The sequence below is a fragment of the Dysidea avara genome, chromosome 6 (assembly GCF_963678975.1).
Source record: "Dysidea avara chromosome 6, odDysAvar1.4, whole genome shotgun sequence".
Classification (NCBI taxonomy): Eukaryota; Metazoa; Porifera; class Demospongiae; order Dictyoceratida; family Dysideidae; genus Dysidea; species Dysidea avara.
The window spans coordinates 40382257-40397159 of record NC_089277.1 but is presented as its reverse complement, the minus strand read 5'-3'; the positions used below and the strand labels follow the sequence as shown (position 1 = coordinate 40397159).

General features: G+C 38.2%; 1 protein-coding gene across 1 annotated transcript in view; it reads left to right on the top strand.

The window, feature by feature from the left end:
• The window catches only part of LOC136257236 (sentrin-specific protease 7-like), a 60370-nt gene extending 46032 nt beyond the window's left edge, over positions 1 to 14338 (top strand). Inside the window, exons 18-24 of the mRNA XM_066050313.1 lie at positions 1284 to 1373; positions 1421 to 1676; positions 12799 to 12845; positions 12898 to 12963; positions 13321 to 13411; positions 14017 to 14085; positions 14133 to 14338. Coding sequence (XP_065906385.1) covers positions 1284 to 1373; positions 1421 to 1676; positions 12799 to 12845; positions 12898 to 12963; positions 13321 to 13411; positions 14017 to 14085; positions 14133 to 14276 — 763 coding nt within the window. The 3' untranslated portion in view covers positions 14277 to 14338. The remainder of the gene's footprint in view (positions 1 to 1283; positions 1374 to 1420; positions 1677 to 12798; positions 12846 to 12897; positions 12964 to 13320; positions 13412 to 14016; positions 14086 to 14132) is intronic.
• Positions 14339 to 14903: the final 565 nt, after the last annotated feature.

Sequence of the window (14903 nt, the reverse complement as noted above, 5' to 3'; positions counted from 1 at the left end):
GCCATTAGACCATCAACACACTTCAGCTATGCTATTGCACCTGTTTGTAACATTTGTCACTCTGTGGCCAGTTATAAAGCCTGTAGCTTCGTGGCCAGCTGTTATAAAGCTTGTCACTTCGTGGCCAGTTGTTATAAAGCTTGTCACTTTGTGGCCAGTTGTTATAAAGCTTGTCGCTTCGTGGCCAGTTGTTATAAAGCTTGTTGCTTCGTGGCCAGTTGTTATAAAGCTTGTCGCTTCGTGGCCAGTTGTTATAAAGCTTGTCACTTCGTAGCCAGTTGTAATACAGCTTGTAGTGTTGTAATAAAGCTTGTCGCTTCGTGGCCAGTTGTAATACAGCTTGTCGCGTTGTAGCTAATAAAGCTTGTCGCTTCGTGGCATCAGTTGTTATAAAGCTTGTCGCTTCATGGCCAGTTGTAATACAGTTTGTCGCGTTGTAATAAAGCTTATCGCTTCATGGCCAGTTGTAATAAAGCTTGTCGCTTTGTGGCCAGATGTTATAAAGCTTGTCGCTTCGTGGTCAGTTATAATAAAGCTTGTCGCTTCATGGCCAGTTGTAATACAGTTTGTCGCGTTGTAATAAAAGCTTATCGCTCCGTGGCCAGTTGTAATAAAGCTTGTCGTTTCGTGGCCAGATGTTATAAAGCTTGTCGCTTCATGGTCAGTTATAATAAAGCTTGTCGCTTCGTGGCCAGCTTGTATTAGCTAGTAAACAAGCCTTGGACCTAAATAACAGCTACTAAAACAACACTTACCTGGCCACTAAGCCGGCGGCACAAGCAAACACGCTGTAAAGGACCTTACCTAGCATGACTCTGTGCTTCTTTTGTCAGTGCTGGTAACGAGCTACTTTCTAAATAGGTTAGATACCCACTGTCGTTTTTTAGTAGGTTGAGACCCTCGTGCTTGGTTTGGCACCTCAGTGGGCATTAATTAGTGACCAAACCGCGCCCTCGGGTTGTCAACCCTACTAAAAAACCTCCAGTGGGTATCTAACATACACATAATACACCTCTTAACTAAGGACACCTCTTTATAAAGGACACTTGTCTAGGTCCCAAATCAACACTACTAGTAGTTTATACACCTCTTAACTAAGGACACCTCTTTATAAAGGACACCTGTCTAGGTTCTAAATCAACAGTACTAGTAGTTTATACACCTCTTGACATCTCTTTATAAAGCTTAAGTCTACAATGACTGCTTGTGTACACTACAGCTGTAAGCATTGTACACTCCTCAGTGGTAGTTGATACTCATGTATGGTAAATACTACATTATAGTGCAGAGGAGCTTCACTCTCGTGTGAAGAACTGGACTAAGAATGTTGACTTGTTCTCTAAAGAGTTGGTCATCCTACCAGTGTGTCAGAGGTGAGTATACTTAACCATGTACCCTTTCTACTCCATATCTCCTGTAGTTCCCACTGGTATGTAGCTGTCATCTGCTGTCCTGGCCAGTTTGAACCAACTCGTAGCTCATGCAACAAAACCATATCACTGCTAACACCTAAGGCTTCCCATGGTGACAGTCCTAATGCTCCCTCAGTAATATCTGATGTATTATTGGACAGTCCTTCTGCAGACTGCAGCCACACTTCCAAGTTTGATTCAGAGGGTAGCCACACCTCTAACCTTCCAGATACAATGGAGCTGGATAGTAGCCAATCATGTCAAGTTAGTATGCTGTGTAATTTATACGATTTAGTAGTAAGTATTGTCAGCAATATTGACCAGAAACCTGCTTTACATATAATAATCAAGAGTTCAACAAAGTGATGTCTAACAGTGAAATGAACAAGTCATCCCCCCCCCCCCCCCCCCCCCCCAAATTTTCCACTTATGCAACAAAATCATTTTTACGGGCCAGATCAAGACACACGGTAGTGTGTTGTGCAGCCAAGAAAGCCAGCACCACACCGTGAGTATATTGACAGGAAAAAAGAAAACAGCTTTTTCACACATGCATATCTCCATGACTCCTTTTTCAAAGCACACCATTTTTGCATTATAGCTGTCCGCCAGGTAGGGTATGGGTCATTCCATGTCAAATCAACAAGGAATTTAGGGTCACCTCTCGGATTTTGACGAAACTTGGTACGTTTGTAGTACCTGTGGTGCTTATCACTCATGCAAATTTTTAGCTCCATACATTCCATAGTGTCTGATTTATGACCACAAATATTTTGAATATTTCATGAAAATTTGGTCCATCTCTAGTTATAAAATTGACTGCAACTTTGCACTGTGTAAATATTTTTACACACAATTTTCACTGATGGAAGACTGTTGATTGAACTTTCCAGTGATCCCTAAATTATGGGATATCTACGTAATTAAGGTTCAATAGTACTTCATTGAAAACTTTAATCCTTTATATTTTGAAAAATGCTGCTTGAAATTTTTCGAATTCTTTTGTGAATAATGATTGGCTCATAGTCTATGTTTGATAACATTTTTGTGGTGGGACCACAATGGGCTCAAGAGATATAATGAATTATGTTGCTGTATGTGGTGGAATTTGCAGTCTATTATTGCTGTATTGGAGTCTACACCTCCAATAACCACTCACAACAAGGCCATGCCAAGTTTATCTTATAGAGTGAAGGTGTCTAGGTACATTGCAACCTGTATTAATGACCACCTGTATTGAAAGGCCATCTATGTGCTGCAGTTAAGTTATACTTCTTTAATGTATAGCACCAAAGTATCAACCCTTTCTAGCTAATCCAAAAATGGTCCTTATTAGACAGGTTGACTATACATTACAGATCTGACCACCATGTGTCCATAAGCATCATGTAAATGTTGTACCATCTCTTCACAAGTACCTTCTTAATTAAGTTGAATCCCACTGTAGTGGACTTAGCCATATTTAAGTTCCGTACGTGGCTGCATAGGTACAAACAACAGAACTCCTCAGAAGGGATACCTGGACACCTTGATAACCAGGACACCTGTTTATACACTGTACTCCCACTCTAGCAGTGCACGTACATTTAGACCAAGATACTTCTGTGGCTTCTGTAATATGAGCACTTGATTATGGTCCTAGGGATGGAGGGGTTTTACTATATACATGCACTACACACCTCAATGTGTGAAATTAACTACTAAATTACTTTACATTCACGACCACTTTGAAGATCAAGTCATAAATTCATACACATACTCACGTAGGAACTAAACGTGATGACCACATATTTAACATTTACCTGTAAAGATCTTCAAAACGTGAACGCAAAATACTTTTAAAAACCATTAATTTTAGTAATTAAAGTACTACAAATCACACATTGAGGTGCAAACAAGTGTTAATAATATAGGTACAAATAATGCATCTACCGTATATAGTGTTCCCTGGACCATTGATGAAGTGCTCATTTTTGAGAAACCACAGACTTATCTTGGGTCCAAAATGTACGTACAATTATAAAGTAAGATCATGAGGCTATCAAGGTGCCCAGATATCCTTTTTGAGGAGGTCTGTTGTACCTATGCAGCCATGTACGTAACTTGAATAGTGTAGAGTGGGGATATGTATGTAAGTGCATAACGGCGAGATTTTACTTAATAAAATAAATAAGGTATAACTGAAGAGATGGTACAACATTAATGTGTTTATGGACGCATGATGATCTCGTTTATAGTCAACCTGTCTAATAAGGACCATTTTTGGATTTACTAGAAAAGATTGATGCTTTGGTGCTATACATTAAGATCCAATTAAAGTATAAATTAGCTGCAGCTTATAGATGGTCTTCCAATACAGGTGGTCATTAATACAGGTTGCAATGTACCTAGACACCTTCACTCTGTAAGATAAACTTGGCATGGCCTTGTTGTGAGTGGTTATAGGAGGTGTAGACTCCAATACAGCAATAATAGACTGCAAATTCCATCACATACCACAGCATAATTTATTATACCTCTTGAGCCCATTGTGGTCCCACCACAAAAATTTTATCAAACATAGACTATGACCCAATCATTATTCACAAAAGAATTCAAAAAATTTCAAGCAGCATTTTTCAAAATATAAAGGATTAAAGTTTTCAATGAAGTACTATTGAACCTTAATTAAGTAGATATCCCATAATTTAGGGATCACTGGAAAGGTCAATCAACAGTCTTCCATCGGTGAAAATTGTGTGTAAAAATATTTACACAGTACAAAGTTGCAGTTGATTTTGTAACTAGAGATGGACCAAATTTTCATGAAATATTCAAAATATTTGTGGTTATAAATCAGAAACTATGGAATGTATGGAGCTAAAAATTTGCATGAGTGATAAGCACCACAGGTACTACAAACGTACCAAGTTTCGTCAAAATCCGAGAGGAGACCCTAAATTCCTTGTTGATTTGACATGGAATGACCCGTATACTACACAGCAAATTTGATTAAATTCACAACAGCCATTTGCGAGATATGGGCTTCGATTTTTCTTTTTGCACACTTTGCAAAAAATGCTATAAAACGCAAACGTGTAACTTGATTGCCTTGATCTTTGGCACAAATGAGGATCATGTAATGGTGGATTCACGGATCAAGTTTGCTCTGAATCTGATGAATATCCAAGGAGTTATGAGCATTTATTCACGTAAAAAAAATCAAACTTTTGTCACGGCTACAGGATAAACCGAGTGTAGAAATAACTTGAAAATTGGTGTGTAGATAGGCTGATCATCGTAGCAGTGTCTTTTGATAGTTTGAATAGCAATAGAGTTGCAGTGACAAAGTTATAAAGTAAAAACCAAACACATGTAAAATTGCGGGATCAAGATACTCTAATAGAGCAGTCACCATGGGGCAAAAAAAATGTACAAAAAAATGTCTGAAAAAAACCTTACCAGAGTGACCTCCATACCTAACACCTGCATCCTTAACCACTGAACCACTGCTATCTTGGCTGCTCACCTCGCTTAATTTCTGCTTTACAAATGAAATTTCTAGTTGAAATCTACTTATAATCAAACATTTGTAATTTCATAGATCTACCAATAGAAGCACTAGTTAGAACATTCTATGTATGTTCTATTAGAAGTCCTCAAAAAATGTACGCTCTATTAGAGTATTACAATAATATTATCAAATATTGAATTAAATCATGCAATGAAATACATTTATAAGTCTGTCTTCAATAATCATCATTGTGTCTGCATAGAAAAGAAGAAATGTGAGTAAAAACAAACCTCAAAGTCAGCCATAGGCTGGTTTTGGGGCCTTATAAAGTACAAAAATAAGTGAAATCCACACAAAAGCAGCCAAACTGTGAAAAAAATGTGCAGCCATATAAAGCCTGGGTGAAAAAAGTTGTGAAATTAAAGGTGGCGGCCAAGTGGCTGCAATGATAAAAAACTTTAATAATGGCTGTGTGCATTGTTAGCGTTAACATCATTGCAGCCATTTCTTGGCTGCCAGCCACCTTTGATTTCACAACTTTTTTCATCCAGGCTTTTTATGGCCGCACCATTTTTTCACAGCTTGGCTGTTTTTGTGTGGATATGGAAACCTGAATTTTAGTCCGCCTGCCTGCCTGCCTAACCACAGTCACAAGGCTAGAGCTAAATGAAGTAGCACACGGCCACCATTACTCATGTATTGCATAAGTCTTTCATTTATTTCAGATGAGTGCTTTGTCTTCCCTTTTATCTTCTGGTCATCTTCTTCATACAAAGAAACCATTCAGAAACATTAATTGTCCGTATCCAACACTTTCGTTACATATTTTAGAATTCAATGAATGGCAAATTCTATTCAAGAATTGAATAAAATTTGCCATTCAGAATCTAAATTGGATAATCTGAATAAAAAATGGATTTATTTAAATCCATTTTTGTGTTCAGTGAATCTAAAAATTAGCAAAATTTTGTTAATTGCAACATTATATGAAGGTGTAGATCACCTCCCTTGGTTCAGTTCCTTTTATTTCCATTTCCAATTATTTCCATGATCCCTACTGTACAGTTTTTCCTTAGGTGCCACAAAAGTATTTGAAGCACTTCCACTACTACTACTACTAAGGAGGGAGTATTTACCCTCGGGTGTGCTTTTACAGCAATCAACTACTGAAAGCAGAATATAGCAACTGCCCCCTTAAATGATCAGAGCACAGCAACTAGACTCTTGAACATTCAGATAATGACACCCTCAGATCACAGCCTCTTAATGGTATATCAGCAATCACGCCCCTTGATCTATTGTGTAGCTCACTTGAAATGGGTTGAAATATTTTAATAAAGCAGTCACAAATGCCGTAATAAAGTAGTTGCCATGACAGCTAATAGGACAGTCACCTGTGTGTATATCAATGCTAAAAACATAAAAACTAGTAGAAGGGAAAATTAGGAATTTTAAGGGATCAAAGCAATAAAATGGTGAAACAAAAGACGTTGTCTATACCTGCAGATATACACCCTGTACTAGTGGACATTAAATTCCTATACTTTCAAGACACACGGTAGTGTGTCATGCAGCCCAAGAAGCTGTCACGCCACACCATGAGTATATTGACAGGAAGAAAGAAAATGTGATTTTCACACCTTCCTCATCCGATTGGAACCAGTTTCACTGCAGGGGTGCCTGCCAAGTAGGCCACCCCACATACCAAATTTGAAGGAAATTGCCCCAGCCGTTTCCGAGATATGAGTGGCCAAAATTTTGGGTTTTTATTCTTATTTTTCGTCTTTTCGCACACTTTGAAAAATTGCTATAAAACACAAACACATTAACCGTCGTCTTGAAACTTGGCACACTCAAAGGGAGTCTAAGGGCAAATCCTAGTGCCAAGTTGGTGCAAATTTGATGAACAGTTCATGAGTTATGACCGATTATTCGCGTAAAACAAGATCAATTTATTGTCACGCCTACAGGGTAAATTGAGTAGAGGAATCACTTGAAAATTTGTGTGTACATACACTGGTTATCATACATGTAGCAGTGCCTTTCGGTGGTTAGAACAGCTGCATACTTACAGCTACAAAGTTATAACGCAAAAACCAAACAAGTGTAAAATCGCAGGATCAAGATACTCTAATAGAGCAGTCAGTGTGAGATTTAAAAAAAGGTGCCTAAAAAGGTCAAATATATATATATATTTTTTTTTTTATAGTTATAACACGCTTACGAGGGATATGACTAAAATATATGCACGATTCACGAGAGCACGCAGCGCTCGAGTGAGAGTGCGTATTATATAGTTATACAACGGCCACGAGTGCTCTGCCTGATATAAACGCACGAGCCTGAGGGCCGTCAGGCCCGAAGGCAAGTGCGTTTATACAGGCAGAGCACGAGTGCACGTTGTATAACTGTTATGTACCATTCACCTAATAGGTGGGGAGAGTCTCACAAGACAGCTGTAACACTTATAAAGGCCAGGTTTCTAACATGGATTGTGGGTAACCAAGCCTGACGTTGCAATAACGTTCCCCCTGCAGTACTGCAGCCACCTGAGATATTGAAAGCTAGTACGCTATGGGTTATATCACTAACCTGCATTCGCTGTTCCACTCTCATCATGTAGTGCTCAGCATGCCAGCGTACCATATAGACTAAGCACCAGGCTAATCGCCATAGTGATTCTCTCGAGCAAAAAAAAGCAGCTAAATAGACGGTTTAAGTAAACAAAACCTAACTACTAAATGATATTAGTCTAATTCTTACTATTCACACTGGCTAAACTCGAATCTGGTGGCATGACAAAACTGGTTACCACAATCGAACGTAAAGGTTAGTATTATTTAGAATGTATTTGTTTTATTGGGTCATTGTCGAAGTGGACTACAGTTTAATCTGGGCTAAGATGGCACCAGACTAGTAAGGTGTATAAGTACGTTTATATATATGTAGACTAGAGTTGTGGCCACCCGCGTTGGCTTTTTCGATCGCCATTGGCTGCTTGTAAACATTATACGTATTGGTGACGTTATGGCCCACAATCGACCTTTACATGTCAGGCTATAAAAGAATTCGAGTGATCTGTGTAGTGTCTTTCCACCTATTAGGTGAGGTGTCGTAGTGGTCTTCACCACCGGCACTTGTGCTATGCTGCACAAAACCGCAGCCAGTGCAATATCTGTATATTGCACTGCGGTGGGTGCATTATAACTTATAATGCACTCGTTGTGGTCTACAAAACCGCAACCAGTGCGTTATAAGTTATAATGCACTCGCTGCGGTCTGCAGCAGTGCAATATACAAATTATGGCACTGGCGGTGCCTTTGAACTGCCCACGCAGAGTGGTACATATTTAGTCATATCCCGAGTAATCATGTTATAACTGTTATATTCTACACCCTAGTAGATGAAAACAATTATAGATTGTAAGTTATAGTGAAACAGCACCTCCTGGAGATGGAAATCAATAGAAATTCTTAATGGATCAGACGTTTTACACTTTTAACGGTGCCACGCCCACATGGTCGCAATTAGTGAGTTATCCACAAAGGAGACAGGAGTTCATCGAAACTTGTTCCAGTTTCTGAGGTGAATAATTGTTGGTTGATTTAGGCACTTGTTATTAGAGACTTGTTTACCGTTTAGATAAGGATTTCGTGGAATGTGTGAAGTTACACCATATATGGTAAGCATAGCCACAAAGCATGGTATATCAGTTATATACCACAGCGCGGCGCTTTTGATCTCAACCACAGGTGTGATATATATATATATATATATACATACACACATATATATATATATATATATATAAACTTACCAGAGTTCGAACCAAGGACCTCCATACTTAACACCTGCATCCTTAACCACTGAACCACTGCTATCTTGGCTGATCACTCCACTTAATTTCTACCTTATAAATGAAAATTCTACTCAATAAGTAAAACTTAGATCTACCAATAGAAAATCTAGATTGTTCTAGAACATTCTATGTGTGTTCTATTAGATGATTTCAACGAAAGCAAAATGTGTGTTCTATTAGAGCATTAGCACCATACTATTGTTGTAACACTTTGAGGCTCAGTCTAGTAGCTATTTCATCAAATCAGAGCCATTTTCATATCAATCAGTGGTATATTGGCTTAGTTTCGCCCCCAGATGGTCTGCGAGCAGACTAGTATGACCGACTCGCACCAATCATCATAATATGAGCAACTTCATCTTTTCACATTTGCATGGAAAATCGAGATACTCTAATAGAACAGTCACTGCAAAATAAAATATCATGCATACCTTTACTTTCATATAAATCACTATAGTAGAAATAAGTACATATAATATAACTTTATATTATGGCCATCATACATGCATGAACAAGCGAATAATGTTTGTGGTAGCTAGCATGTATCCGAGGACACCCTTATCTAAACTGTTTGTTTTTTCATCATCAATAATACTGATGGTTTTCTCTCTTTGTTGGTAGCTGTCCAGGATGAGTAGTTAATTTTCTTTATCACTTGTATGATCATCATTGTTCTTGTAGCAGTTATGATCATCATTGTTCCTGTAGCAGTTATGATCATCATCATTGTTCCTGTAGCAGTTATGATCATCGTTGTTCCTGTAGCAGTTGTGATCATCATTGTTCCTGTAGCAGTTATGATCATCATTGTTCCTGTAGCAGTTGTGATCATCATTGTTTCTGTAGCAGTTATAATCATCGTTGTTCCTGTAGCAGTTATGATCATCATTGTTCCTGTAGCAGTTATGATCATCATTGTTCCTGTAGCAGTTATGATCATCGTTGTTCCTGTAGCAGTTGTGATCATCGTTGTTCCTGTAGCAGTTATGATCATCATTGTTCCTGTAGCAGTTGTGATCATCATTGTTCCTGTAGCAGTTATTATCATCATTGTTCCTGTAGCAGTTGTGATCATCATTGTTCCTGTAGCAGTTATGATCATCATTGTTCCTGTAGCAGTTATGATCATCGTTGTTCCTGTAGCAGTTGTGATCATCATTGTTCCTGTAGCAGTTGTGATCATCATTGTTCCTGTAGCAGTTATGATCATCATTGTAGTTGTGATCATCATTGTTCCTGTAGCAGTTGTGATCATCATTGTTCCTGTAGCAGTTATGATCATCATTGTTCCTGTAGCAGTTATGATCATCATTGTAGTTGTGATCATCATTGTTCCTGTAGCAGTTGTGATCATCATTGTTCCTGTAGCAGTTGTGATCATCATTGTTCCTGTAGCAGTTGTGATCTGTGAATAAGAAGAAATAGTAAGCCTCAAAGCCTTGATTTTGAAAAAACAAAAATAAGTGAAATCCACTCAAAAACAGTCAAGCTGTAAAAAAAAAGAGTGCGGCCTTTAATAAAGCCTGGGTGAAAAAAGTTGTGAAATCAAAGGTGGCGGCCAAGAAATGGCTGCAATGATGTTAATGCTAATAAATTTTAATAATGGCTGTGTCAGCATTGTTAAAATTTAGTAGCATTAACTTCATGTAGCATTTAGTAGCATGGCGGTGAACTAAATTTGGCGAATTGGCGATTCGTCACTAAACCGCCAAATTTAAATTTTGTCAGTCTTATTTTCAAACATTGGGTCAAGCAGTTGTTGAGGTAGGTTTTCGACAAACCTTCGTGGATACTGCTGAAACTGGTAAATTAACATGGTTCACGCATGCCGAAATGGGTATGGCTTGCTGACTAAACTAGAACTCGTACTCGATTAGTGGGCGTGGCTCCATGTAAGCTTGCAGACATGAATTGGGCGCAGCCATTGATAAATGGACGAGTATGCCTACAGACAGCAAATAATCCTGAAAGTAGGTGTGGCCATGAAAGAAATTGGAGCACAGATATTCGAATACAGTGAGCGTCTGGAAGCAGGACCAGAATATTCTTTAAAGCAAGTCAGTACAGCATTGTACTTACGCCATTCGCCAATTTTTCAGTGAGAGCATTTCGCCAAATTAAAATTTCAGCAACTGCAATTTTATAGCAAATCGCCTAATATTAGTTTCACCAATGTTTGTTGTCATACGGTATTTAACTACCAAGAAACATCATAGCAGGCCTCTTAGGCTACTGGGAAATGCATATCTTCAACTCGAAAAGGAGCGGGTCCCTACGTACACAAACAAAAATGAAGGGTAGCCTTGAGGTTTTGTAGAGAGAATTTACCAAAAAAATCACTATAGACAAACTATAAAACAGTTGAGAAGATACTTCTGTGCATAATAAGTTGTTGAAAGCAGCTTGTTCGAAATGTGCTTCCTTAGCAATGCATAGCAATGTAATTAGCGAATTATGAAATAATTCACCGATTACAAAATCCAAAATTACAGTAATTATGCATAATTGCATTATTACAAACAGAAGAATTAGTTCAAATATATTTCCAGCTATATAATTAGCGCCTGTTTTTTTTTAGAAGTAGCACACACCAACTTGTTTTCCATTAATTCCTAGTCCAGCTTAAAATTCCTTCTACTTGTTTGTCTACTTTTATCACTATGACTACATTATGACTACTGTACCCATACATACCACATCAAACAAGTTAACAGTACTGCTTATGACACTAGGCCAGCATGGTAAACTTTTTCCTTCCAAATTTTGCATGGGTTCAAGTCTAGACTGAACTGAACTAGGGATTAGTGTATCTCCAAGACTAGACTGAATTAGGGATTAAATGTTCACTAGTATATCTGCAGGTGTAGGCAACCTCCCTTGTTTCCCTGCTTTTTTCTATGATCTCTAATCAAACTTAAAGTTCCTAATTTTTCCTTATACTTGTAATTCATCACTTCCGCAATTGAATTCGTCGCCTTGGCAATTTAATTTGACACGTTTGCAGTAGAATTAGGCACTATTGTATTAGAATTAGTTGCATTTACAGGAAATTTTGTATAACTGATTGTTCATTCTATGGGCCAAAATAGAGCAAATTTGTTCCTCAGTAAGTTACTGTTGGCATATATCCACATCTGTATGAAGCCATTTCTAAAGGAATTACTGGATATCGAGTGTTTCAGAGGTGTAAAATTCTGGTGCACACCCAATGGCATAATATCCGTCAATAGTGAACTACGGTGGTAGAAATCCTTATCAAGCATGCTGTAGTACTGAATATAGCTAAGTGCTACAAGTCCTTTAGTCAACAAATGTTTCAGCTGCTTCGCATAGTTTAGCCAGGTTCACTTGTGATGAAATTTCCTACAAACATGACGAATTCTAATGCAATAGTGCCTAATTCGACTGCAAGCACGTAAAATTCAATTGCAAAGCGACGAATTCCACTACAAAAGTGGTAATTTAACTGCAAATGGGACGAAGCCAATTACAAAAGTGACAAATTCAATAGCTAAAACCTGTAACTAATCATTGATATGTCTGGCAGGGTGTCTAACACTAACCCTAAACCTGTAGCTAATCATTGATAGGTCTGGCACTAATCTTTCCTTTGATGGAGTATGCTATTCTATTAAATTGGGGTAACTGCTAAAAAGGTTACATTGAGTAGTGATCATAGAAATAAAAAACAATGAAACAAGGGAGGTCATCTACACCTGTAGCTATGCAGGGGTGTAGGAAGATTTTTATACTTATGGGCGCCCAGTGGTAAACCTGAAGACCAAAAAATAGGTCTTGAGTGTGACTGCTTTGTTAGAGTCATTGACTGCTCTATTAGAGTATCTTGATCCTTTCAGTAATATATAGTACAGTGTGCTGATGCCCATTTGTTACACCATTGGAAATATTTATGGGTGCCCAAGCACCCATGCTTCCTACGCCCCTGCTATGCTAGTAGCTATACTACTTCAGTGCATATGACCTCTCTAATATTATGACACTCTGTACTAAAGTGTTATGATAACTATTATAGGATGGTCACTGTGACAACACTAGTAAGGTGGTGAACACTTCACTGAGGTAGGTGTCATAACATGATCACATGATCTCTACTTGTATATCACACCCTCAGGCCATGTATACTGGTACTGGACTCATTGGCTATTCCACGTAGTAATGCTATGGGAAAGATCAAAAGGTATCAATGTTGTGGTCAGAAATAATACTGCTATAATATACCGTATAGAGGGAAACTTTGGCAGGCGTAAACTTTGGCGAATAACAAGCTAAATCGCATTTGACAAAATATACTTTGTCAAATTTGACCTTAATCTATAGCTAGATGCTATTCTCAGGCGCTACGAGTAATTGGTGGCTTAAAACTTTGGTGAATTTGTAGCAAATCGCCAAATTCGCCTGAGTTTTCCCCTGCCAAAGTTTCCCTCTATATGGTATAGTGACTATTACTGTCAGTCACTATTACTGTCAGTCACTATTACTATCAGTGACTATTACTGTCAGTCACTATTACTGTCAGTCACTATTACTGGTTTAGGTACTTAACTGAAGAATGGAAGTGTAAACATGCCAATGAAGAAGAGAAGGACTTCTCGACATTTACAGTATTATCACATAGCAAACTACAGGTAGTGAATACATCCTCTCTGTGTGTATTTGACTTGTTGGTGCTGTTCCAATACTGGAAAACAGAACCACAACTGGTTTAGGTTTATCTAACTACATATCAGTGTAGCACTTATAGTGTAATGAGGTTTGTACTGGTAGAATTAATCAATGCACTAAACATTTTTATACTGAATTTAGTCCCTGTGCTACTTAGTCACATCAACCCATTGTACTAGAATAACACCATTAAATGTGTAAGTCCTGGATTACAGGTACACACACATCCTGGGTGGAGTGGTGTATCAAGACGCAGATATGGTAATGCTAAGATACTAAACTACACATGAGGTGGCTTCTGTCTCAATATCACCCCACCCATACCTGCAGTGATGTGACATCATTAACTAATATAAAATAATTTATATATAGGGATCCAAGTTGTGAAACAAGAGATGAATGATGGTATTACAGCTTAGCTCAGTGGGAAAATCCCTACTGAGCTAAGCATGTTATAGAGGTATTTTTATTCATGCCAAAGTAGGGATTTTCCCACCAAGCTATTCTGTAATACCATCATTTGTTTGATTAGACCACAAATTGTTGTTGTTATTGTTGGTTTGACCAGGTGCCACTACAAGAGAACAGCTCAGATTGTGGACTATTTGTCCTACAATATGTGCAGACACTTCTACAGGTTAGTATTACTCTATTGGTAATGTTACTTGTGTTATGTGTTTGTAGAAGGTGATTGTGAAGAACCAGCCAGTACCTAGGAGCACTAAGGATTGGTTCCCACTATCGGTGATCACTGATAAGAGGAAGAGTCTACGTGACTTACTGATTACATTATCAGACATTAAATTATCAGATATTCCCTCCTCGTAATTATTATCTGTACTGCTACTAATGTAATAATCAAATTATCACAACAAGGATATATAATATGACCACCATTGTTCATGATGATACATACAATACACCTTATTCCACTGTTTATAGTAATGTTCACACAACTTCAGTGATATTATGGAGTTGTTACACTCTGCTGTTGTTGGTAGCCATTCCATAACTAACCATGCAGTGTTCAGTTTGAAGCTCATGACAAATTGGACTAGCAGCATGTTGGACCCTTAACACTACACAGAGGTAGTCTCGTGCCCAAATTGGCTGGATCGCACTTCCGGGCCCAAGAAACTCGAGCATTGTCACCAGACGGTGATTGCGCATTAGCGCGAGCCCGGCTGGGCATGAGACTAACACAGAGGCTGTAATGATGATTCCACTTGCTACTTCATAACATGATCATCATTCCATCAATGTAGGCCACTCTGGGGGGGGGCCTATTATAGCAATAGTGGAGTTTGTTATAGTCTTGGTATTCACAAAATTCATCTGTACTTTAGCAGATATAAGTAGTGAGCGTGAACAAAGTGTTGCTACTAACATAATACACCAGACCCTGATTCATTGTAGTATTATTTCAACTATGGATTTTAACTTGTGTTTGATGTA